Source organism: Macaca thibetana, chromosome Y, assembly GCF_024542745.1.
Source record: "Macaca thibetana thibetana isolate TM-01 chromosome Y, ASM2454274v1, whole genome shotgun sequence".
Classification (NCBI taxonomy): Eukaryota; Metazoa; Chordata; class Mammalia; order Primates; family Cercopithecidae; genus Macaca; species Macaca thibetana.
This window is the reverse complement of record NC_065599.1, coordinates 3,427,285-3,451,984: the sequence shown is the minus strand read 5'-3', so window position 1 is coordinate 3,451,984 and position 24,700 is coordinate 3,427,285. Positions and strand designations below refer to the sequence as shown.

At 36.1% G+C, this 24,700-nt stretch overlaps 1 protein-coding gene across 2 annotated transcripts in view; it reads right to left on the bottom strand.

Moving 5' to 3' along the window:
• The window catches only part of XKR3 (XK related 3), a 44,382-nt gene that overhangs the window by 13,126 nt on the left and 6,556 nt on the right, over positions 1-24,700 (bottom strand). For both annotated transcript variants that reach the window (XM_050777896.1, XM_050777895.1), the window contains exons 2-3: positions 17,192-17,536; positions 8,795-9,048 (exon numbers count right to left, since the gene is read on the bottom strand). In XM_050777896.1, the coding sequence (XP_050633853.1) occupies positions 8,795-9,048; positions 17,192-17,526 (589 nt within the window). In that variant the 5' untranslated portion in view covers positions 17,527-17,536. The remainder of the gene's footprint in view (positions 1-8,794; positions 9,049-17,191; positions 17,537-24,700) is intronic.

Here is a 24,700-nt window from a genome sequence, read left to right as displayed (position 1 = left end):
GAAAGAAAGAAAGAAAGAAAGAAAGAAAGAAAGAGGAAAAGAAAGAGGAAAAGAAAGAAAGAGAAAGAGAGAAAGAAAGACTGAAACTAACGGGAAAAAACAGCCACACCATAAAATTGCATTACACTGATCACTGGCACAATTTTCTTGTTTTTTTTTTTTTTTTTTTCTCTTTGTTTTTTTTTTTTTGTTGTTTGTTTTTTTCTTGTTTTCTCCTGTTGTTGTTGTTGTTGTAGGTGATGGAGGTTTGCTCTTGTTCCCAAGGTTGGAGTGCAATAGCACTCTCTTGGCTCATTGCATCCTCTGCCTGCTGGGTTCAAGACATTCTCTTGCCTCAGCCTCCTGAATAGTGAGATGACAGGCACCTGCCACCATGTCCAGCTCATTATTGTATTTTTAGTAGAGGCAGACAGGGCTTCACCATGTTGGTCAAGCTAGTCTTGAAATCCTAAACTCATGGGATCCACCCACCTTGGCCTCCCAAAGTGCGAGAATTACAGGTGTGAGCCACCGTGCCCAGCCTACACTGACACAATTTTCATATGTTTATAAATAGGTGTCCATCTAAATTTTGTCAGTTAATAGAAAGCAAATAATTACGAATCTTGTTTACAAACTGGTGGTAATAGGACAAGTGAACACACAAATACACAGTCTACAGATCTGTGAGTACAATGAAAACTGCATCTAATGCCATGAAGCTAGTAGAACTTTTTGTAAAAAATTTTCCAACTATAGATCCTATCCAATGGGATATGGTCTTGTAGCTATAGGTTTACTTAGCCATCATTTGTTTTACTGCTGAATATCATATATAATTCAATAATTTTAGACACATGCAAACGTGTACCTAGCTGGTTCTCATTTGATTTGAATGCCCACTTGTCAAATGTCTGTTTCTTTGACAAGCAACTTCTTAGTCTTAGTTTGTTGTTCACATACATGCTAAAAACTTTCCTTGCTACGAAAGAATTTCAAATGACATCTGATGTCAAATGGCATCTTTGTAATGAAATATTGTACATTCCATGTCTTTTAGCGATGTTTTGTTCAAGTCTATATTTGTCAACTCTGAAAATAAAAAATGATTACCTTTGTTTTACATGTTGCAATCAGCACTTCCCTCTTAAACGTCAAATAAAAATGTTTTGATTTTATTTTACCTTTGCAGCTAATCAAGATGCATCTGTTCAACTAGTTATCTTCCTCTTCATGTATATTCGAAGAGCATATATCTAAATGTGTACATTCCTGGTGACTATTTTTTAGTTTTTATTTTATTTTATTTTTTTGAGGCGTAGCTTCGTCTTGTTGCCCAGGCTGGAGTGCAATGGTGCCATCTCAGCTCATGGCAACCACGGCCTCCCAGGTTCAAGCGATTCTCCTGCCTCAGCCTCCCCAGTAGCTGGGATTACAGGCATGCTCCACCATGCCCAGCTAATTCTGTATTTTTAGTAGAGGCGGGGTTTCTCCATGTTGGCCATACTGGTCTCAAACTCCCGACCTCAGGTGATCTGCCGGCCTTGGCCTCCCAACCTGCTGGGATTATAGGCATGAACCCCTGCACCCAGCCCTGGTAATGACTATTTTTTAAATTTGACGTGACAGGTTAATGAAAAGGTACAAAAATGGTGCAGACATATTCAGTGTACATTTACACATATTCCCCCAAAGGCTACATTTTGAATAACTTCTCATAATTCTAGTACACATGTTAAGAGGAAACTGGCATTGGTTCAATATATGTGTGTGTGTGTGTGTGTGTGTGTGTTGGGGGTTCTATTTCATGCTATTTAGGTGTAGATTCAGGTAACTGCCTCTACAATCATGTTATTGAGGAGAGCAGAAATCACCTGGCGATCATAAAACAGACAATCCAGAGACAAAACTTCTTATCTGATGAATTTAAATGGGAGCAATGACCACGTGGTAACCATCAAATAGGCTGCCAAAGAGGCAAAACTGCTTACCTGGGAATTTAAAAATCAAATTTTCTGAAAATCTAAAGTCTGCATGTAGTTTTGGGTCTGTTTTATAGTACTTTAGTTACTGTAAGTAACTAAAATTTCAAACCAACCAAAGGAAGCCAAGCAATGAAGTAAAGAAATTCAAGAGCTGAAAGATGAAACAGCCACTTAAAGAAAGACCAAAAATTGACTTCTTCAGCTGAAAACTTCACAATAAGAACATTATCATACAAATGGAAGTGTTAATGGGAATAGACCAAGCTGAGGAAAGAATTTCAGAACTCCAAGACTGGTTCTTCAAATCAGCTTGGTCAGACAACAATAAAGCAAAAATAATTCAAAATGAATAAAACATCCAAGAAATAGGGGTTATGTAAAGAGACCAAATCTATGACTTGACTCATCAGCATTCCAGAGAGAAAAGGAGAGAGAATAAACAACTTGAAAAATACATTTGAGGAGGCAGTCATGAAGGTCTTCCTCATCACACTAGAGAGGTCAACATCCAAATCCAAATAATATGGAGAACCCTAGCCAAATGCTATGTAAGATGACCATTCCCAAGGTACATAGTCATCAGATTCACCAAGGTCAGTGTAAAAAGAAACAAACAAACAAAAGAAAGGAAACAAAAAATGAAAATATAAATGCAGCTAGAGAGAAGTGGCAGGTCACTTACAAAGAGAACACCATCAGGATGGCAGCAGACATCTCAGCAGAAACCAGAGACTGAGGGCCTATTTTCAACATTTAAAAAAAAAAAAAAAATCCAAGAATTTTATATCCCACCAAACTAAGATTCACAAGCTAAAAAGAAAGAAAATTCTTCTCAAACAAATGCTAAAGATATACACTTCAAGTAGAGTAGGCTTTCAGGACATCCTCAAGGGAATGCCAAACATGAATTTCAAAGAATGATACCTGTTCTCACAAAAGCACACTTAAGTGCAAGCCCACAGGCACTTTAAACCAGCTACACAACAAAGTCTACCTAACAACCAGCTAACAACGTGATGACAGGATCAAAATCACACATATCAATACTCACCTTGAATGACACACAGTGGTAGGCTGAATAAAAAGACAAAACCCACCCATCTGTTGTCTTCAAAGCACTCATCTCACATCCAATGACATCCATACCCTCAAAGTAAAAGAGCAAGTAAGATCTATCATGCTAATGGAAAACAAAGAGAACAGGAAAACAGATGTGAAACCAATGAAAATTGAGAAGGACAATGAAGGTCATTACATAATAATAATGGGTACAATCAAACACTATCATAAATGTTAGGCCTCTGAGCCAAAGCTAAGCCATCATATCCCCTGTGACTTGCACATACACATCCAGACTGCCGGTTCCTGCCTTAGCTGGTGACATTCCACCACAAAAGAAGTGAAAATGGCCTGTTACTGCCTTAACTGATGACATTACCTTGTGAAATGGCCTGTTACTGTCTTAACTGATGACATTACATTGTGAAATTCCTTTTCCTGACTCATCCTATCTCAAAAGCTCTGCTACTGAGCACCTTGCGACCCCCCACCCCTGCCCACCAGAGAACAACCCCCTTTGACTGTAATTTTCCTTTACCTACCCAAATCCTATAAAACAGCCCCACTCCTATCTCCCTTCGTTGACTCTTTTCAAACTCAGCCCGCCTGCACGTTACGTAAATGTGATTAAAAAGCTTTATTGCTCACACAAAGCCTGTTTGGTGGTCTCTTCACATGGATGTGCATGACACTAAATACACATACATATAAAAATGGAACACCCTGATTTGTAGAACTTCTTTTTTATTTATTTTTTATTTTTTTATTTTTTATTTTATTTTATTTTATTTTTTTTGAGACGGAGTCTCGCTCTGTCGCCCAGGCTGGAGTGCAGTGGCCTGATCTCAGCTCACTGCAAGCTCCGCCTCCTGGGTTCACGCCATTCTCCTGCCTCAGCCTCCCGAGTAGCTGGGACTACAGGCGCCCGCCACCTCGCCTGGCTAGTTTTTTTTTGTATTTTTTTTTAGTAGAGGCGGGGTTTCACCGTGTTAGCCAGGATGGTCTCGATCTACTGACCTCGTGATCTGCCCATCTTGGCCTCCCAAAGTGCTGGGATTACAGGCTTGAGCCACCGTTCCCGGCCCCCAGAACTAGTTCTTCTTGACCTATGAAAAGACTAACAAAGAAACTCTGGACTTAAACTCAACACTTGACCAACAGGACCTAACACACATCTACAGAATGAACATGCCACCCAATAAACAGAGAATAGTCATTCTTCCCATCTGCATACAGAACATAGCCTAGGATTGACTCTGAGCAATTTACTACGGCAAGCCTCATTAAATTCAAAAGAAACATAAATCACACAAAGCACACTCTTGGTCCACGGTGCAATAAAAATAGAAATCAATACCAAGAAGATCTCTCAAAATACACAAATACAGGGAAATCTAACAACTTACACCTGAATAACTCCTAGGTGAACACCAAAATTAAGGCAGAAATTACAATAATTCTTTGAAATAAATGAAAATAGGAAAAACTTTTCCAAATCTCTGGGATGCAGCCAAAGCAGGGTTAAGTGGAAAGTTTATAGCCCTAAAATGTCTTCATCAAAAAGTTAGAAAAATCTCAAATTAACAATCTAACTTTGCACCTAAAAGAGCTGGGAGGGAGAGGGAACAAACATTAAATCCAGCAGAAGAAAATAACTAAACCTAGAGAACTTAATGAAACTGAGGTGCAAAATACATATAAAAGATCACTTAACCAAACCAAGAGTTGACCTTTGAAAATAAAATAAATAAATAAATGGATAGTCTACCATCTCAACATGATCACTCACCTCTAATCTCAGTACTTTGAGAGGTTGAAGTAGGTGGATCATTAGAGGTTAAGAGTTTGAAACCAGCTTGGCCAACATGGTAAAACCCTGTCTGTACTAAAAATACAAAAATTAGCCAGGCATGGTGGTGCATACCTGTAATCCCAGCTACTCAGCAAGCTGAGGCATGAGAATTGCTTGAACCTGGGAGGTGGAAGTGTCAGTGATCCAAGATCATGCCACTCAACTGCAGCCCTGGTGGCAGAAAAAACTCAGTCTCAAAAAAAAAAAAAAAAAAAAAAAAAGAAGGGACAACAAAATCCAAAAAATAAAGACAACATAGGCAGTATATGACCTATCCCACAGAAATACAAAAGATCCTCAGAGACAACTATGAACAACTCTATGCACACAAATCAGAAAATCTAGAGGAAACAGATAAATTCCTGGAAGCACACAATCTCCGAAGACTAAATCAAGAAGAGATTGAAACTCTGAATAGGCCAATATCTATGCCTTAAACTGTTTAGGTAATTAAGAACCTACCAATAATTTTTTTAAAAATCCCTGGAGCAGATGAATTCATAGCCAATTTTTTCCTGATGTACAAAGAACTCATAACAATGCTATTAAAATTATTCAAACAAATGGTGGAGGGGCCTTTTTTCCATCTCATTCTATGAGGCCAGCATCAGCCTGATATCAAAACCTGGCAGAGACACAAGAAAACTTCTGACCAATATCCCTCATGAAAACAGATGCAAAAATCCTCATCAAAATATCAGCAAACTGGATCTCACAGTGCATCAAAAAGCTGGTACACCACAATCACAGTAAGCTTTATTCCTGGAATGCAAAGCTGGTTCAACATATCCAAATCAATAAATGTGATCACCACATAATCAAAGGTAAAAGCCAAAACAGAAAAAGGGATTGATAAAATCAAACATCTCTTGATGACAAACTCAACAGATTAAGCATCAAAATAATGTACTCAAAATAATAAGTCTCCTATAACAAACCCATAGCCAACATCATACTGAATGGGCAGAAGCTCAAATTATTTAATGTTATCCCTGTCAAACTGTCAGTACCATTCTTCACAAAATTAGAAAAAAAGACTATTATAAAGTTCATGTGGAACAGCAACAACAAAATGCTGAATTAGTCAAAGCATTCATAAGCAAAAATAACAAAGACAGTGATGTTATACTACCTGACTTCAAACTACACTTAAAAGCTGCAGTAGCAAAAACAGCTTGGCACTGGTGCAAAAACAGACACAGAGACCAAGAAAACAGGTCAGGGAACCCAGGTATAAAGCTATATACCTACAACCATCTGATCTTTGGTAAGACCAATGAAACAGGCAATGGGAAAAGGATTCCCTTTTAAATAAATGATTCTAGGATAACTGGCTAGCCACGGGTAGAAGAACTAAACTGAACTCCTACCTTTCACCATATACAAAAATTAACTCAAAATGGATGAAATGTTTAAATCTAAGACCTCAACTACAAAAATCGTGGAAAACAACCTAGGAAGTATTCTTTTAAACATCAATAGTGGCAAAAAAATTTTAGGTAAGTCCCCAAATGCAATTTTGCATCAAAAATAAAAATAGAAAATTGGGACCTAATTTAACAAAAGGTTTTCTGCACAGCAAAAGAAACTAAACAGAGCAAACAGATAACCTACACAATGGGAGAAGATATTTTCAAACTATGCATCCAACAAAGGTCTAAGATCCAGAATCTATAAAGAACTTAAACAAACCAACAAGCACAAAACAAATAACTCTGTTAAAAAATAGGTAAAAGAAAATGAACAGATGCTTCTCAAAAGAAGACGTACAAGTGGCCAACAAGCATATGAAAAACTGCTCAGCATCAGCCCATGTGTGGTGGCTCACCCCTGTAATCCCAGCACTTTGGGAGGCCAAGGTGGGTGGATAACCTGAGGTCAGGATTTCAAGACCACCTGGCCAATATAGCAAAACCTTGTCTCTACAAAAAATGTAAAAATTACCTGGACATGTTGGTACATGCCTGTAATCACAGCTACTTGGGAGGCTGAAGCAGGAGAATCACTTGAATCCGGGAGGTGGAGGTTGCAGTGGTCCAAAATCATGCCAGGGCACTCCAGCCTTGGCAACAAGAGTGAAACTCCATCTCAAAAAACAGCAACAACAAAAACCTCCACAAATTCAGCATCAGTATTCATCAGAGAAATGCAAATCAAAACCACAGTGAGATAGTATCTCACATCCGCAAAAATGGCTACCATTAAAATGTCAAAAACCAACACATGCTGGATGAGGGTGCTGAGATAAGGGAATGCTTACACACTGCTGATAGAAGTGTAAGTTACATCAGCCACTGTGGAAAGCAGTCTGGAAGTTTCTCAAAGAATTTAATATAGAGCTACCATTTCAACCCAGCAATCTCATTACTGTGTATGTACCCAAAGGAATATAAATCATTATATGTCCAAGACACATGCAGTCATATGTTCACTGCTGCACTATTCATGGTAACAAATACATGGGATCAACTCAGGTGCCCATCAATGGTACACTGGATAAGGAAAATGATTGATTGAATTTTTTCGTATGGTTTCATTGTATTCCATGTATGTGTATGTGGAATACCGTGCAGCCATACAAAATAAATAAATTATGTCGTTTGCATCAACATAAATGTAGGTTGAGGCCATTATCCTAAGCAAATCAGTGCAGAAATAGAAAAGCAAATAGATTTGCTTACTCATAAGCAGAAGCTGAACATTCAGCACTCCTGAACATAAATATGGAAATAACAGACATTGTGGACCACTAGTGGGTGCAGGGAAGGACGGAGTGGGCTAAAAAAAAGCTCCCTATTGTGTACCATGCTTACTTCCTGGGTGATGTGATCCACACTCCAAACTTCAGCATCTCACACAATATTCTCATGTAACAAACTTGTACATATACTATACATATACTCCCTGTATCTAAGGTAAAAAATTTAAAATAACAGATACATAACTATTTGCCTGGTGACTTTTAAAAAATTTTATAGTCTTAGGCACATTCTAATTTTCATGCAGTTGCTATTTCTATTAAAAGCAACGCTGTTTGGCCGGGCGCCGTGGCTCATGCCTGTAATCCCAGTACTTTGGGATTTTTTACACGAGGTCAGGAAATCGAGATCATCCTGGCTAACACAGTGAAACCCCGTCTCTACTAAAAATACAAAAAAATTAGCTGGGCGTGGTCGCGGGAGCCCATAGTCCCAGCTACTCCGGAGGCTAGGGCAGGAGAATGGTGTAAACCCGGAAGTCGAGCTTGCAGTGAGCGGGGGAAAAAAAAGCAATGCTATTTATAAAAGGCAGATTATAACAAAAATATGTTTTAGATAGAAACTTATTCCTCCGCTTCTTATCTAAATATTATATCATGCTTAATTTAACTCTTCAGGATCAATAAAATAAATTGATGCTAACTTTTATTTATATAAAATTTCTATGGATTCCAACAGCATCTTTTTATAAGCTGCTAACAAAATAAATTCATGGAAATTCAATCTTATAAAAAATTTAGGCTGGGCGCGGTGGCTCAAGCCTGTAATCCCAGCACTTTGGGAGGCCGAGGCGGGCAGATCACGAGGTCAGGAGATCGAGACCATCCTGGCTAACACAATGAAACCCCGTCTCCACTAAAAACAAAAAAAAAATTAGCCGGGCCAGGTGGCGGCGCCTGCGGTCCCAGCTACTCGGGAGGCTGAGGCAGGAGAATGGCGGGAACCCGGGAGGCGGAGCTTGCAGTGAGCCGAGATCGCGCCACTGCACTCCAGCCTGGGTGACAGAGCGAGACTCCGCCTCAAAAAAAAAAAAAAAAAAAAAAAAAAAAATTTAGTGCAACTGTAATTTGGGATTACATATTTCAACTTCTCAAATTCTGTTGTATTATTTCACCTTACTGTCCTTTGTCTGTCTTTCAGCACCAAATAACTCAACTTACCTCTACCAAAAGGCCATTCTCTTATAGTGAGAGTGATGTATATCTGAAAAATTAATTGTGGAGCAGAACCAAGAAAAGCCTGAATCACTGACATGCACTTGAAAGCCTTCTGCTGCATGAAATTATCCCGGACTGAGAATGCAATCTCCCTTTCCAGCATCGTGTTTCTCTTTGTGATGTTATCTTGACTCCCTTCCTTCTCCTGTTTAAGATTTTTCAACAATTTGTGGTAATTTATAATGGCCTGTGAACACCTGTTAACATGAAGCAACATCTGAAATTAACATTTATTAGTGTCAGACATCTAGAAATATTTGAAAGTTTTTCAGTATAGGAACTCTTAATTTTGAAATTACACCATCAAATGGCAAACATTAACTTAATCACACTGGATAAAAAATAAGTTTCTAACAGTTTCTAATCTTATTATTTATGGAAGTTCTTCCCCTCATTTTCAACTTGAAATATTGTATAACTGCAGCCTGAAAAAAAAATTTAAACAACAGATGAAAAAGTAAAAATTCCTTCATTCATACACAATTCAATTCACTTTCTCAAGGTCAGTTTGATTAAATTATATCCAAAATTTTTTCTAACGCATTAATATTCTGACACATACAAAAGTTATTTCTCCAGAAACATCCTCTTCTGACAACTTTTTAAAGACATCAGTGTTTTTAGGTGTTCTTCCCATGATACAAATGTCAACTGCCTCAAAGGACCCCAAATATCCAATGGAACATATTTTGGTTTACGATTTTTCTCTAGTGATGAAATTTAGCTCATTTAGCATTATTTTAAGACAGCAGTCTAAAAACACTCAATGAATGCTTAAAGCAGTCCCAGGTAAGTGACAAAAACATACACAGATATGATCTATAGTGGAGTTTAACTTCAAAGTAGTCCTCAAAGAACTTTCACAAATAAAAATCTATAGGAAATAAGCAGATCTTTATAAGAAATTACAAAACATGAAGAAAAACAAGATACCATGAATAAGAAGTGAAAAATGACCCCAACATATTTCCTATGTAAAATTTACTGAATCAAAAATATTTACTTTTTAAAGAAATAATAGAGTACTTCAGAAGTATGAAAAAAGAATGCTTCTCGATGAACAAGTTTTAAAAAGAACCAACAGAAAGTCTAGAAAACAAAATATAAAAATCACTGGGTAAATTAAATAGTTGAAAGCTAATTACATAACTGAAAAATAAGTTAACAAAACTACAAAAAATGTAGCAAAGAGAGAAAGAAGCATCTAATATATGATGGAGATTATAGGGCATTTAAGAAAAGGGTGACAAAGCCTACACTTCTGATCAGAATTTTAAAAGAATACAGGAAGTGGCAGTATTTTTAAAATAATGATTAGAAAAAGAATTTCAAATTGTTACAATTGTGAATTCTCAGATAAAAGAAGTCTTATATATCCTAAGCAGAAAAGACTTATAAAGAATAAAATTAAGTAAATGTGGCCCGGTTCGGTGACTCATGCCTGGAATCCCAGCACTTTGGGAAGTCGAGGAGGGGTGGATCCCTTGAGCTCAGGAGTTGGAGACCAGCCTGGGCTACATGGTGAAACATTGTCTCACCTAAAAATACAAAAATTAGCTTGGAGTGGCAGTGCGTGCTTGTAGTCCCAGATATTGCTGAGGCAGGAGTATCACTTGAGCCTGGGTGTCAGAAATTGCAGTTAGCTGAGATTACACCACTGCCCCCCAATCTGCACAACACAGCAAGACGCCATCTCAAAAAAATAAATATATAAGTAAGTGCAAGTTTTAAAACAACACAATGCGGGCAAATAGACTAAACTTACATGCTCAGAACTACGAGTTGTCACGTGTTAAAGAGTTACAATTAAAGCATAAGAACAAGAAATAAGTTGTCACGTGTTAAAGAGTTACAATTAAAGCATAAGAACAAGAAATAAAAGCAATCAGCAAAAAATGAAAAAAGAAACAAAACATAATACAAACAGCAGAAAAGGCTCTTTGTGCTTTTATCAAATCAGAAGAAATATGTCAATGCAAAAATAGCATCAGCATAATAAACGTCAGTGCAAAATAATATTTTGTCAGAAAAATGTATTAATTTTAAGCTATAGTATACCCAATAACTTGCAAAAATGAACAAATCTAGCAAAAATCTAAAAGAAAAATATGCTACTATAGAATTTTATGGTCTGGAGCCCATTTTCTCTTATAATACAAATGGCAGTTTTCAGAAAGCATACATTGTTAAAATTTTAAAAAATCATTATTGTAAGTAACACCCTTCTTTAGACAAACAGGATATTTTCAATATCTCCAAAGTCTCCTCTGTCGTTGTCTACTATTATTGTACCTCTCTCTTACCACATAATCCAATGGCCATATCATTCCATTAGACCCTATTAAATAGCTCTTCCTTAGCAGTTACGAAATGTATAATAAATTAAGTAGAAAATCATATCACTATACATTTTAGATACTTTTGGCCTTTAAGTATCACTATCATTTATTCTCTACATTATTTTTGCTTCTGACCAAATAGAAAACAGTTTTTCTCCCATCTCTTATCTTTCATTGTCTTATCTGAGGAATTTTATCAGAGTTTGGGGAAGCAAAAATTTATAGATACTTGATTGAATTGTCGTAGCTTCAAAAAGGAAAAATAAAAGATAAGGAGTAAAAGAAAGAAGATAACTGAGAACATTTATAGGTAGAATGTCTATTATTTAATCCTAACAGATACAGATAATTCATGTAAACCAACCCAATCTTTCTTTCTTTTCTTTTTTTCTTTTTTTTGAGAAAGAGTTTGCTCTGTTGCCAGGATGGAGTACAATGGCATGATATTGGCTCACTGCAACCTCTCCCTCCTCGGTTCAAGTGAGTCTCCTGCCTCAGCCTTCCAAGTATCTGGGACTACAGGTGGGCACCACTAAACCCAGCTAATTTTTGTATTTCTAGTAGAGACAGGTTCTCACCATGTTGGCCAGGATGGTCTTGATCTCTTAACCTTGTGATCTGCCTGCCTGGTACTCCCAAAGTGCTGGGATTATAGTCATGAGCCACTGCACCCAGCAATCATCCCAGTCTTTCTACAAACTCATTAACTGACACCAAAGGTGATGCTTGTGAAAAACAAAAAAAGATTTTTCCTTCATCCTTTTTTTTACTTTTTTGACATTAAAATAAGACATTAAGACACCTTTGCTGAAATAAAATAGTCACACAAGTTAAAAAGATGACCATGAAAATAAGACTTTCTAAAAACTTGTGGAGATCTTCGAGAGGATGTTAAGCTGTAAAGTTATGTTAATCAGGGACTTCCAAGTCAATCCATCTTAAGGTTGGTAGGTGTCCTCAATTGACATATACATCACAATTTTCCTCTTATAGTAGACCAGAATTTAACAATCATTATATTTTCATAAATTACCTTTCCACTTTTGCATATAGTTGTTTTGTCTTAAGGCATAAATATAATACAATCTATTAAAAATGCTATAGCATGTCAAAAATGAGAGAAAAGCTAGAAGAAACTGCAGACCAATATCCTTTATGAATCACGGACAAAAAAGTTCTCAACACCACACTGGAAAGCCACACTCACCAACATATAAAAAACAATAATACACAACAACCAAATAGGATTTATTCCTGTGACAAGAAGAGATTTGTCAGAGGCATGTGAACTAGAGCAACTCCATCTTAAACAGGAGCTAGGAAAAATGACTGTGAAACATACTGAGCTGCATTCCCAGATATTTAAGGCATTCTAAGTTACAGGATAAAAAGGAGGTCTTGTAATGGCTGCCCTTAGAGGATACATGACAAATGTGTTCTAAAATGTGTGTAATGAAAACTACAGGTCATAATGAACTTGCCAATAAAACAGTTTCTGGCAAAGAAACCAGCCGAAATGCGTGAAAACCAAAATGGCCACAAGAGTGACCTCTGATCATCCTCACTGCTGCGTTCCCACCAGTGCCATGACAGTTTACAAATGCCATGGCAACATCAGGAAGTTACTCTATATGTGCTAAAAAAGGGAGGCATGAATAATCCACTCCTTGTTTAGCATACCATCAAGAAATAAACATAAAACGGGCAACCAGCACCCTTCGGGCGGCTCTGTCTATGGAGTAGCCATTCTTCCATTCCTTTACTTTCTTAATAAACTTGCTTTCCTTCGCACTGTGGACTTGCCCTGAATTCTTTCTTGCACAAGATCCAAGAACCCTCGCTTGGGGTCTGGATCAGGTTCACTTTCCTAAAACGATTCAACATATAAAAATCAGTGAAATATATTACATTAACAGAATAATGAACAAAAATCACAGGATCATCTCAATAGGCAGAAAAAATCATTTTGCAAAATCCAAGACATCTCACAATAAAAACAATCGACAAACAGTACTTTCTCAGATTAGCAAAGAACATCAATTAAGAAAAAAGAAGTTAGTACAATATTTCATGACAAAAATGAGGACTAAGCTCTCATTTTGTAATCTTGCCCAAATTCCCATATAAGGGGTCTGGGTACTAATGCCCTACAAACCATAAATTCTCATCAGATGGGTTTTAATTAACCCTATATATCGTGACTTACTTTCCAGTCTGACTCAGGCATAACAAAACAAAGAAGAGAGCAATAATATTTTACCCCAAAACATTTTTCCCGCATATTTTGAAATGGCCCTACAAAGCTGTCGTGTGGGGGAGAATTTGGATCTGTAACGAATCTCTGTTAACTTCCCTAGATCTCTTACTTCTGGGTCCTCCAAATCCTGAAGAGATTAACTAAAAGTCTAGCACTTTTGAAAGGTGTGAATAGAATGCATTTGTCATATATACTCTAAGGGCAGCAATTATAAGACTTCACAAGAACGTTGGTCTCCACACTATTTTATCTTAACCTATTTCATTTCTATCATCCCAGATGTTTAGACTAATTCACCCAGTTGTCAACCAGAAAATGTTTACATTTATGTATAACCTAGAATCCACCCAACCACCCCACTAATTTGAGCTGTCAAGCCTTTCTGGAACATACCAATGTATTTCTTTATCTGATTGATGTCTCATGCTTCCTTAAAATGTATAAAACCAAGCTGTACCCTGACCACACTGGGCACATGTACTCAGGACTTCCTGGGAACTGTATCATAGCCCATGGTCACTCATATCTAGCTCAGAAGAAATCCATTCAAAACATTTTACAGAGTTTAACTCTTTTCATCAACCAAAGACTGAAAACTTTCTCCCTTATATCAGAAAGTGAAACATGTAAACTCATTTGCAGTATGGTACTGGAGGTTCTAACCAAAACAATTAGTTGTTGGGTTACCGGGGAAGAAGTAAAAGGCAAACAGATTTTAAAAAGGAGATGTGAAACTACCTCTATTCAAGATAACATAATTTGTATCTAGAAAATCTGAAGGAATCCACACAAAAAACATTAAAGCTTGCAAATGGTTTCAGCATAATTTCAGTATACAACATCTGTATGCAAAAACAAATTGTGTTTCTACATTCTAGCAATGAACAATTGAGAATGATGCTTAAAGAAACCTTATTTATAATAATCTAAAAAAGAAAATAGTTAGAAATAACTTTAACAAATAAATGTAAGACCGTACATTTAAAACTACCAAACATCAGCAAAAGAAGTTAAAGACCTAAGTAAATGGAAATGTATCACAGGACCACGGGTTGGAAAACTTAATATTGTTAAGATGACAACACTCCCCAAACTTATCTACAGATTCAATTCATTCCATATCAAAATTCATTGCCATTTAATTGTTGTTATTATCATTAATAATATTTGGCAGAAACAACTGATCTCTCTAGAAATGCAAAGGACTCCACATAGCCAAACAATTTTGCAAAAATAATAATATCAACTTAAATAATTTGTTAATTCATACTTTCTACTTAAAAACTTACTACAAAACATTATTCATCAAACTGTCTGGTAATAAGGATTAATACATAGATCAATGGGATAGATATGACGCTCCAAAATACGCACTCATATTTACTGTCAGTTGATTTTCAACAAGTCTTCCAGGACCATTCAAAAATGAAATGGAAACCAAAATCACAATGACATTTTATTCATTCACATTAGGAGCTATGATTTAAAAAGATAGCAGGAGTGGAGAAGGATGTGGAAAAATAAGAACTCCTAATTATTGCTGGTGGGAGGTAAGGGTAAGAAAGTACAGCTACTTCCATAAACAGCCCGAGAGTTTCTCAAATGTCAGTCTGACAGTCTGGCAATTCCTCACTTGAGGTCAGGAGTTGGAGACCAGTCTGGCCAACCTGGAAAACCCTATCTCTAATAAAAATATAAAAATTAGTTGGGCATGGAAGCAGGCACCTATAATTCCAGCTACTTGGAAGGCTGAGACAGGAGAATCTCTTGAGCTTTGTAGGCAGATGTTGCAGTGAGTCAAGATTGTGTCAATGCACTCTAGCCTGGGTGAAAATGAATGATACTTCACCTCAGGAAAAAAAAAAAAAGGAAAGAAAGTCAATTAGGCAATACTTTCTAATTTAGCTCATGTGAAAAACCTTTATAACAGCTGACATCAGATCTGGTAATAATTTAAGTTTCCCTTTATATATTTTTATTTTTTAATTTATGTGTTTATATAATTCATATGTAAGCATACATTTCCATTTTATAATGCAGATCACATTTTTTGATGGAATATAGTTAAGGTATTTTTGTTGTTGTTGTTGTTTTTAGACAGAGTTTTGCTCTGTTGCCCAGGCTGGAGTGCAACCTCTGCCTCCTGGTTTTGAAAGATTCTCTGGTTTTCAGCCTCTCAAGTAGCTGGGATTATAGGCATGCACCACCATGCCCAGCTATCTTTATTTTTTTATATTTAGCAGAGGCAGTGTTTTACCATGTTGATCAGGCTGAACTCTACTCCTGATTTGAAATGATCCACCGTCCTTGGCTTCTGAAAGAGCTGGGATTACAGGTGAAGTCACCACGCCCAGCCTACAGTTAACTTTTAAATCAATAACAAAACAGTTCACAATAATAAAAAGTAAAATGAAAATATACTTTGCATAGCATTAACCTAAAATGTAAATCTATGATGCAAGAATCCTAAAAGATATGAAAACTTCAATAAAGAAAACACACCAAAAAAAAAAAAAAAAACACTTAAGAGACATCAATCTTAAATAAATATTAATTCCTATATGGTCCATAAATATGAAGAATTGTTCTTTCAAAGTACATTAGTATTTCCTAAAGTTAATCTATAAGTTTAATTTGATAACATAAAATTTATCAACACCTAGCTCTGAAATTCACATAGAAAAATAAACTTGAGTTTACCTAAAACACTCAGAGAAAAGAAAGTTTTAAAAGAATTTACCTGTCAGATTTTATGTTTCTTCATATATAGTAACTAACAGTTTAGAACTATAAGTAAGACAGATTAACATAACAAAATTTACAGTACTCATGCAAATCAGTGTAGTAACAGAATGAAGTGATATGGAAATGAATTGGTAAGCTACATTTTGATATTCCAAGTCACAGCGACAAATTTCAGGATGTCTGGAGAATCTATCACTAAAAAGTTAAATTCTCTTGAGTTGATAAATAAAATTTATGAGATTATTTTCAAGCCTTTCTCTCTTCTCACTTACTCTACTCTCATTCCTTAATATAAGGTTATATTTCTAGTCCTCGTAACTATTTAAAATGCCCATTAGGCTGAATAAGAAAAATACTAATGAGTGGAATACAACACATGCATAAAAAGAATAGAAGAAATGACTTATTCACACTTGCATTTTTTTAATTTATTTTTTATTATTATTATACTTTAAGTTCTAGGGTACATGTGCATAACGTGCAGGTTTGTTACATATGTATACTTGTGCCATGTTGCTGTGCTGCACCCATCAACTCATCAGCACCCAACAACTCATCATTTACATCAGGTATAACTCCCAATGCAATCCCTCCCTCCTCCCCCCTCCCCATGATAGGCCCCGGTGTGTGATGTTCCCCTTCCCGAGTCCAAGTGATCTCATTGTTCAGTTCCCACCTATGAGTGAGAACATGCGGTGTTTGGTTTTCTGTTCTTGTGATAGTTTGCTAAGAATGATGGTTTCCAGCTGCATCCATGTCCCTACAAAGGACACAAACTCATCCTTTGTTATGGCTGCATAGTAAAAAACCATCATTACATTATAATTGATGACAATTAAATAGGAACAGTTTCAAAAGTGTGAAGACTAAATAAAACTAAACAGGGAACTATTTCAATTTGAGAAATGATAATTATGGCATCCTTAATTTTGTTAGCCATCTATTTATATTCAATTTACTTGTTGGAAGCAGTGAATGAGAAACATATGTGTCACTTACCTCACAATAGGTCCTAAAAGAAGAATGTGCCAAAAAAGTAATGCAGCCTTATTTCTCCTCAAGTCTTTGTTGAAAAACATCAGGGTAATCTGATCCAAAGTTACCCCCGCAATAATAAAGACGATGGTAAATGACATCCAGAATCTGTCATTAGCTTTTCGATAAATTTCAAACATATATAAAGCAGAGGCAACCTCACCACAGTAGAGAACAGTTGAGAAGAGAATGCTAAAAGGAAAGCTTATATGGGGTCTCTGGCCAAGGACTATTTCTTCTTCCAAAGAAGAAACTCCTCCTGTGCTTTCTTCATCTGTGTCTTCAAACACTGGGTCCATTCTCAGGGTGCTGTTAATTCAAAGTTGTCTTGTCAGTGAATCCGGTATAGTTCGGTATCAAATTTAAACAGAAGAAAACAAGATTCTCTATAATTCACTATTCACAGAAAACGTTAACAGGTAAATACGGATCACTAATCACAATAGAAAAATTGATAACTGGTTTAGGAAATATTGAACTACAATGTCTAACTTGACATGCTATTTCTTCAGAAAACATTGTTTTAAAGAAGTAGGCAATCAAACTTCCATGAGAAATCAACTGCCTCTTAACACTGAGATGACAGTCCTATCTCCAAGATATGCCAGAAAAATTACTGATATATTGTGAATGTCAATTAGTCACTATGTGTGGGAAGCAATATAAAAGAAAATGAATAAGATGGAAAATAAAAGGCAACACTACTTTTAAATCTAGTAAATATTAGAAAGAAATATTTTTAGAAACTTTTTTCTGACTAAAAATGCTGTTAATATAATGAAAGCACATAAAATGAGTAAGTAATGCAAATTTCCAAAAAGAAAGATAGTATTTCCCCAGAAGATGTTGGTCGTTTTTTAAAACATATTAATGGGAAAAGTAAAAGTAGCAGTTAAAAAAGGTGGGAGAGAAGAAGCAAGAAGTTATCTATTTTATTTGATAAGATGTTCAATTCTTGAACTTTCTTTGCATTCCTTTAATTCTCATAATTTATCATAAATATAATTCCTCCAATTCTTTAACTTTTATGCTGCAGAATATTAAATTCCTCAACTTCTTTTTTTTGTTACTCTGATCTAAATCATACCTTTGTCTGTATGCACTTATTTATTCAAAGAGAAAACCTTCATTACATTTTAAAATATGTCCTCCTGGGCCCAATCCATAAATATGATTGATCTTTTTCTCTTTAGCATAATTTGTTTATTCTCCTTGTCATTGCCATGATTTCCTTATCACACATGTAAAAAAACACCATATTTTACAATTCAAAACAAAAACTATTATGGTGCTGAGCTTTCTCTCTGCTTTTAATTTCCACAGATAATTTCTATTAGCTTTTCCTTTCCATCAGTTCTTATTTTTTCTCAGGTTTTATCCGACAACAGTGAAGTCACAGTCGTTTCTCAAAGGTCATATTACCTTAAACTTCAGTTGAACATTTTTGACATTAATATGTTCTCATCTGAAAATTCCACTTACATTAACCAGTCAGGCTTTCATCCCCAACAGTCCACCAAAAGAACTATATTTAACTTCCTGTTTGCCAAATAAAATAGTTTTTTTTTTTTTTAATTTCTTATTGTTGTTTATTGAGACAGGGTCTGGTTCTGTTGTCCAGGCTGGGGTATAGCGGTGCAATCAAGGACTCACTGCAGCTTCAACCTCCCAAGATAGTTCAAGCTATCTTTTCACTTCCACCTCTCCGGTGACTGTGACTGCAGGCCACCAGGCCTAGCTAATGTTGGTATTTTTGTAGAGACAAGGTCTCTTCATATTGCCCAGTCTGGTCTCGAGCTCCTGGGCTCAAGCCTTCTGCCCACCTCAGGCTCCCAAAGTGCTGGCATTGGAGGTGCAAGCCACCACACCTGGCCAATTAAAACAGTTATTTCTTCATCTCCCTCTTACTTGAATTATTCCTGATGCATTTACTCTCAATCTCCTAGTTATCTCTTCCTATACAATGGATTTCTGAATGGTATTAAAAGTCCCAAATTTATATCTCCAGTCAATCTCTTAACAATGCCCCTATCTTACAGGAACCTGTTGCACATATTCAAGTTTAACAGGCAATTTGAACTCAAAGCTACAAACTGAATTCTGATCCACTTTCCAAACAACTTTCCCCAAATGTTTCCCATTTCACCTGAGAAAAATTACATCCTGTTGCTAAGGCCTCTAAAGTCATCCTTGATGCTTTTCTTTTCATTGCATAATTTCTATTAATCCTCAAATTCTGTGTGTTTTACTTTTAAGACACATCCAGAATCTAACCACTTTTCCCTACCCCTCCTGCTATCACCCAGATGTAGGCCATCCACATTTTTCAGGAGATTAACTCAGCCTCTTTAGTGATCCCCTACTTTCCTCTGTTACCTCTTATACTATGTGAGCTATATCTCAGATACTGTAAAATTAACCATTTTGAAGTACATATTTAGTGATTTTCAGGGTATTCCCAAAGTTATGGGAACCATCAACACTATTTATATATAGAATGTTGCCATCACCTTAAAAAGAAACTCTACCCATTAACATTCAATCCCAGCCTCTCCCTTTCCTAAGCTAAAACCATGATCCTTATAATGTAACAAAAATACATTGATAACTTTATTCTTACTATCCTTTACATATCTTCTTCTACCATTCTTTTTCTTGTTCAGGACCCCAGTGTATACTACAACCTCAGAGGTTTTGCTCTCTTTGCCATTTCAAAAAATTTGCTCAAATCTCCTTTAAGTTTGTATTATGCACCTTCATATACATGAACCCACAATCCTTATGCTTCTTACTTTAAAAAAAAGTCAATAGTTGTTGCCACTACTTCCTACTAAAACCAAAATGTAAGTTCCATCAGTACATGGATTTTTGTCTTTTGTCAGGTGAACTCTAGAAAACAATACCTGATATATTTTCAGTTCACTTTGATTTTTTTTTTCACTTTCTTCTTCTTCTTCTCCTTCTCCTTCTCCTTCTCTTTCTTTCTTCTGTTTTTTTTTTTAATAGGGAGTGACAAAACCTTGCTTTGTTGCTCAGGCTGCAGTGGCAGGATCTTGGCTCACCGCACAACCTCTGCCTCTTGGGTTCAGGCGATTTCCTGCCTCAGCCTCCTGAGTAGCTGGGACCACAGGCGCCCACCACCCGACCTGGCTATTTTTTAGGTAATTTTAGTAGAAATGGGGTTTTGCCAATGTTGGCCAGGCTGATCTCAAACTCCTGACCTCAGGTGGTCCAGGGGCCTTGGTCACACCAAAGTGTTTGGATTCACCGTGAGTCCACCATGGCTGGCCTGATCTTTATTCTAAAAGGTCCAGAGACTTAATTTCTATAACAGGATTACTATTCGGACTTCTCATTAAACTAAGAAGACTAAAGCAAGAAAAGATTACGTAATTTGACTCGATTCTTTATCCTGGTGGTTTTGTTATCAAAATAGAAAATTCTGTTTGCTTATATTTATGTACAACGTGAACTAAAAAGTAAGTTATATTCTTCACGTGTACACTAAATAATTTATAATTTAATGTTGGTACTGCCAAATCCTTTCTAGATTGTGAACTTTCTTGTAAAAAAAATGATTTAATATGGCTGGGTGCGGTGGCTCACGGAGGTAATCTCAACACTTTGGGAGGCTGAGGGGGGCACATCACGAGGTCAGGAGATGGAGACCATTCTGGCAAACATGGTGAAATCCCGTCTCTACTAAAAATACTAAAAAATTATCCCGGCATGGTGGCGGGGGCCTGTAGTCCCAGCTACTTCGGAGGCTGAGGCTGGAGAATGGCGTGAACCTGGAAGCCGAGCTTGCAGTGAGCAGAGATCGCGCCACTGTACTCCAGCCTGGACGACAGAGATGACAGAGCAAGACTCTGTCTCAAAAAACAACAACAATAAACAAAAACAAAACAAAAAAGGTTTAATATTTAGGGACATATTTACACGTATTTGTTATAAGTGAAAAATTATCCAACCACATGGCCACCTCCACCAGTTTTTCCTACATACACTGGAGAAAGCATTCTTTCATATTCAATGCCCATTTTGAGTTGAGCTCACATTGTTTTCCAGTTGTTCACTTCCCTGCCAGTTTATGTCACTGGGACACATTCAGTACTTTTGTTTGTGCGTTTAACCTGCGTATACATTCCTTCTAAGTCTTGTAGTGCGCACAACTTTAACCAAGATTTAAACACTTTTTTAATTGAGAGAGAACTTGCATACTACAACATTAGCAATTTTAACGTACACACTTGCCGGGTGCAGTGGCTCATGTCTGTAATCCTAGCACTTTGGGAGGCTGAGGCAGGCAGGCAGATCAACATCATGAGGTCTGGAGTTCGAGACCAGCCTGACCAATATGGTGAAACCAGATCTCTACTAAAAATAAAAAACTACCTGGGCATGGTGATGTGCACCTGTAATCCCTGCTACTCAGGAGACTGAGACAGGAGAATCACTTGAACCCTAAAGGCAGAGGTTGCAGTTAGCTGATATGGTGCCACTGCACTGCAGGCAGGGAGACAGATTGTGACTCCGTCTAATAATAATAATAATAAAATAAAATACATGCTCGGTGATTTTAAGGGTATTCACAAAGTTGTACAAACATCACCACTATTTAAGTACAGAAGATTTTCATCACCTTAATAAGAAACTCTGTACTATTAGCATTCTATATCAGCTTCCCCCTTTCTAGAGTCCTTGGTATCCAATGAGCCATCTTCTGTCTCTGTGGATTTGCCTATTACAGACACTTCATATAAACGGACTTATACAATATGATGCTGCTTGTGACTTACACCGTTTTGTTTCAGATTATCTTCAAGGAACTGTGTATACCAAACACCATGGAAGATAAAGATAATGCGTCTTTCTAAGGCAAAGGTTAAGCAGGTTTGCTGTTACCTCCCTTTAAAAGGCTAGGTTTTCCCAAACTCGGGATTTCTATAACAGGTTTGCTATTCTGTTCCATTTTTAAGCCAAGCATACTGAGGCAAGAAAGTTTAAGTAATTTGTCCAAATTCTTTATCTTGGTGGTTTTATTATGGAATATATGGATTTGCATCAATTATATCAGATATATGGTGAGTGAATGTATGATGCAAACCCACTGCAAGGGTAACATCAACCTAGGCCCAACTCCGTATCAGGAGTTGATGGAAACATTTATATTGTGAATAATGCTACTACTAACATTCATATACAAACTGGCATAATTATACCTTAATTTTAGAAACATATTGTGAATGTATGTCCAATCTGTTGAGAAACTACCAGACTATTTTCTAAAGAAGCAATCTCACTTTATGTTCCCACTAGCAATTGGATAAGGTTCCCAATTTTTCCATATGTTCACCAACATCTGTTATTTCTTTCTGATTACACTCTATTTTATTCAATAAATCTCATTGTGGTTAGAGATTCATTGTATCTCTTTGTGGTTTGATTTTCATTTTTCTGATAGATAATTATCATTTCACATGCATAGCTCTAGATATGATGTGACAATATTTTTCTCTCATAGTGTCATTTTACTTCCTTTATTATTTCTTTGAAGCACAGAAATTTAATTTCAATGAAATTCAATTTAACTGACGTTTATTATTTGTGTTTTTGGTTACATATTGAAGAAAGTTTTGCCTAATCTAGGGTCACAAAGATTAACATTTACTTTTTTTAAGAGTTTTATTTTATGGTGTTCAGCTTCTGAATTTAGGTTTTTGATACATTTTGAGATAATTGTGGTATAAGACAGGGTTCCAAATTCATGTGAATATCCAGTTGTCTCAGCTCCATTTCTTGAAATTTTGACTACATTTCCCTCATTCATTTATCTTGGTACCTGTGTTGGAAATCAATTGAGCACAGGTGGAAAGGCTTCTTTCTGAAATCTCAATTCTATTTCATTGGTGTATTGTGTCAGTACCACACTGTTGTTACTGCAGCTTTGTGGTATATTTTGAATGGAAAGTGTGACTATTGTTTTGGCTATTTTGGGTCCTATGAAAGTCCATAAGAATAGTAAAATTGTCATGGCAATTTTTGTAAAGAAACCACCTGGAATTTGCTACAGACTTAACTGAAACTGTAGGTCAGTTTTGCAGTGTTGTCACTTAATGTTATCTTCCAATCCATGAATATTGGATATCTTTCCATTTATTTCAATTTTCTTAAATTTCTTTCAACAATATTTTAGAGTTCTTAGATTATAATTTTTGCACATTTGTTAAATTCATTCCTAAGTATTTTATTCTCTTGCTGTCTTTGTGAAATGTTTTTCTTAATCTCATTTATTTTTGGATTGCTCTTTGTTAGTGTGTAGAAAGACTTTTGTTTACTGATCTTGTTATCTGCAACTGTGCTGGACTTAATTATTACTTCTGATTTATCAGAATTTTCTGTATACAGGATCATGTCATCTGCAAACAGAGAGAGATTCACTTTTTCCTTTCCAATTTAGATGGGTTTTGTTTTTATTTTCTTGCCCAATTGCCCTTCATCAAAATCAAACTCTCAGTAAAATGTCAAAGAGAAGTGGCAGCAGTGGACTTCCTAGCCTTATTCTGAATCATGAGGAAAGTGCATTCAGGTTTTAGCATTAAGTTTCATGTTAGATTTGGGGTTTGTGTAAATGCCCTTTTTCAGGCTTTGTGTAGATGCCCTTTTTCAGACTGAGGTATTTTCTTTCTATTCCCACCTAGTGCTTTTATCATAGAAAGGTGTTAGATTTCATAGAATATTTTACCACATCTGTTGAGATTGTCATATGGTTTGGATTCCTTAATTGTATCAGTATTGCCCAGCTGATTTCTGAATGTTAAGCTAATCTTGCATTCCTAAGATAAATTCTACTTGGTTATGGAATGTACTTCTTGTCATAAATTGCTGGATTTGATTTGCTAGTATTTCCTTGGGAATTTTTATCTGTATTCATGAAAGATATTTGTTTGTAACATTCTTTTCTTCTACAGTCTTTCTCTAGTTTTGTTATCAGAGTACTACTTGCCTCATAGAATGAGTGGCAAAGTCTGTTAATTTCATATCGGTTACATTTGGCCATAAAATCAGATTTACCTGAAATTATGTATCTAAAACTTGTTGACATCACATTTTTAAACTAACTAAATCATTATTAAGAAAGAATGCTTTCTGGGGTCATATACATACTATTTAAGAGTGAAGGTGGTAACATTTATATACATGTAAAAGGTTTGCTAATTGTTAATTACAAAGCATTTCTGTTAACAACTAAATGTCTGTATACTCGTCTGTCTAGATGAGTGATATATTAAGCACCTCTCACTACAATTGTGATTTGTCAACATAAATAAATATCCATCAAATTTGCTTCTGGCGTATATTGTGACAATGCTACGGAGGGATTTAAATTTGTGACTGTTATGTATCTTTAAAATTTTTTCATATTTTGATATTTCATATTTTGTCTGTCACCTCTTATGTTATCTATTATTG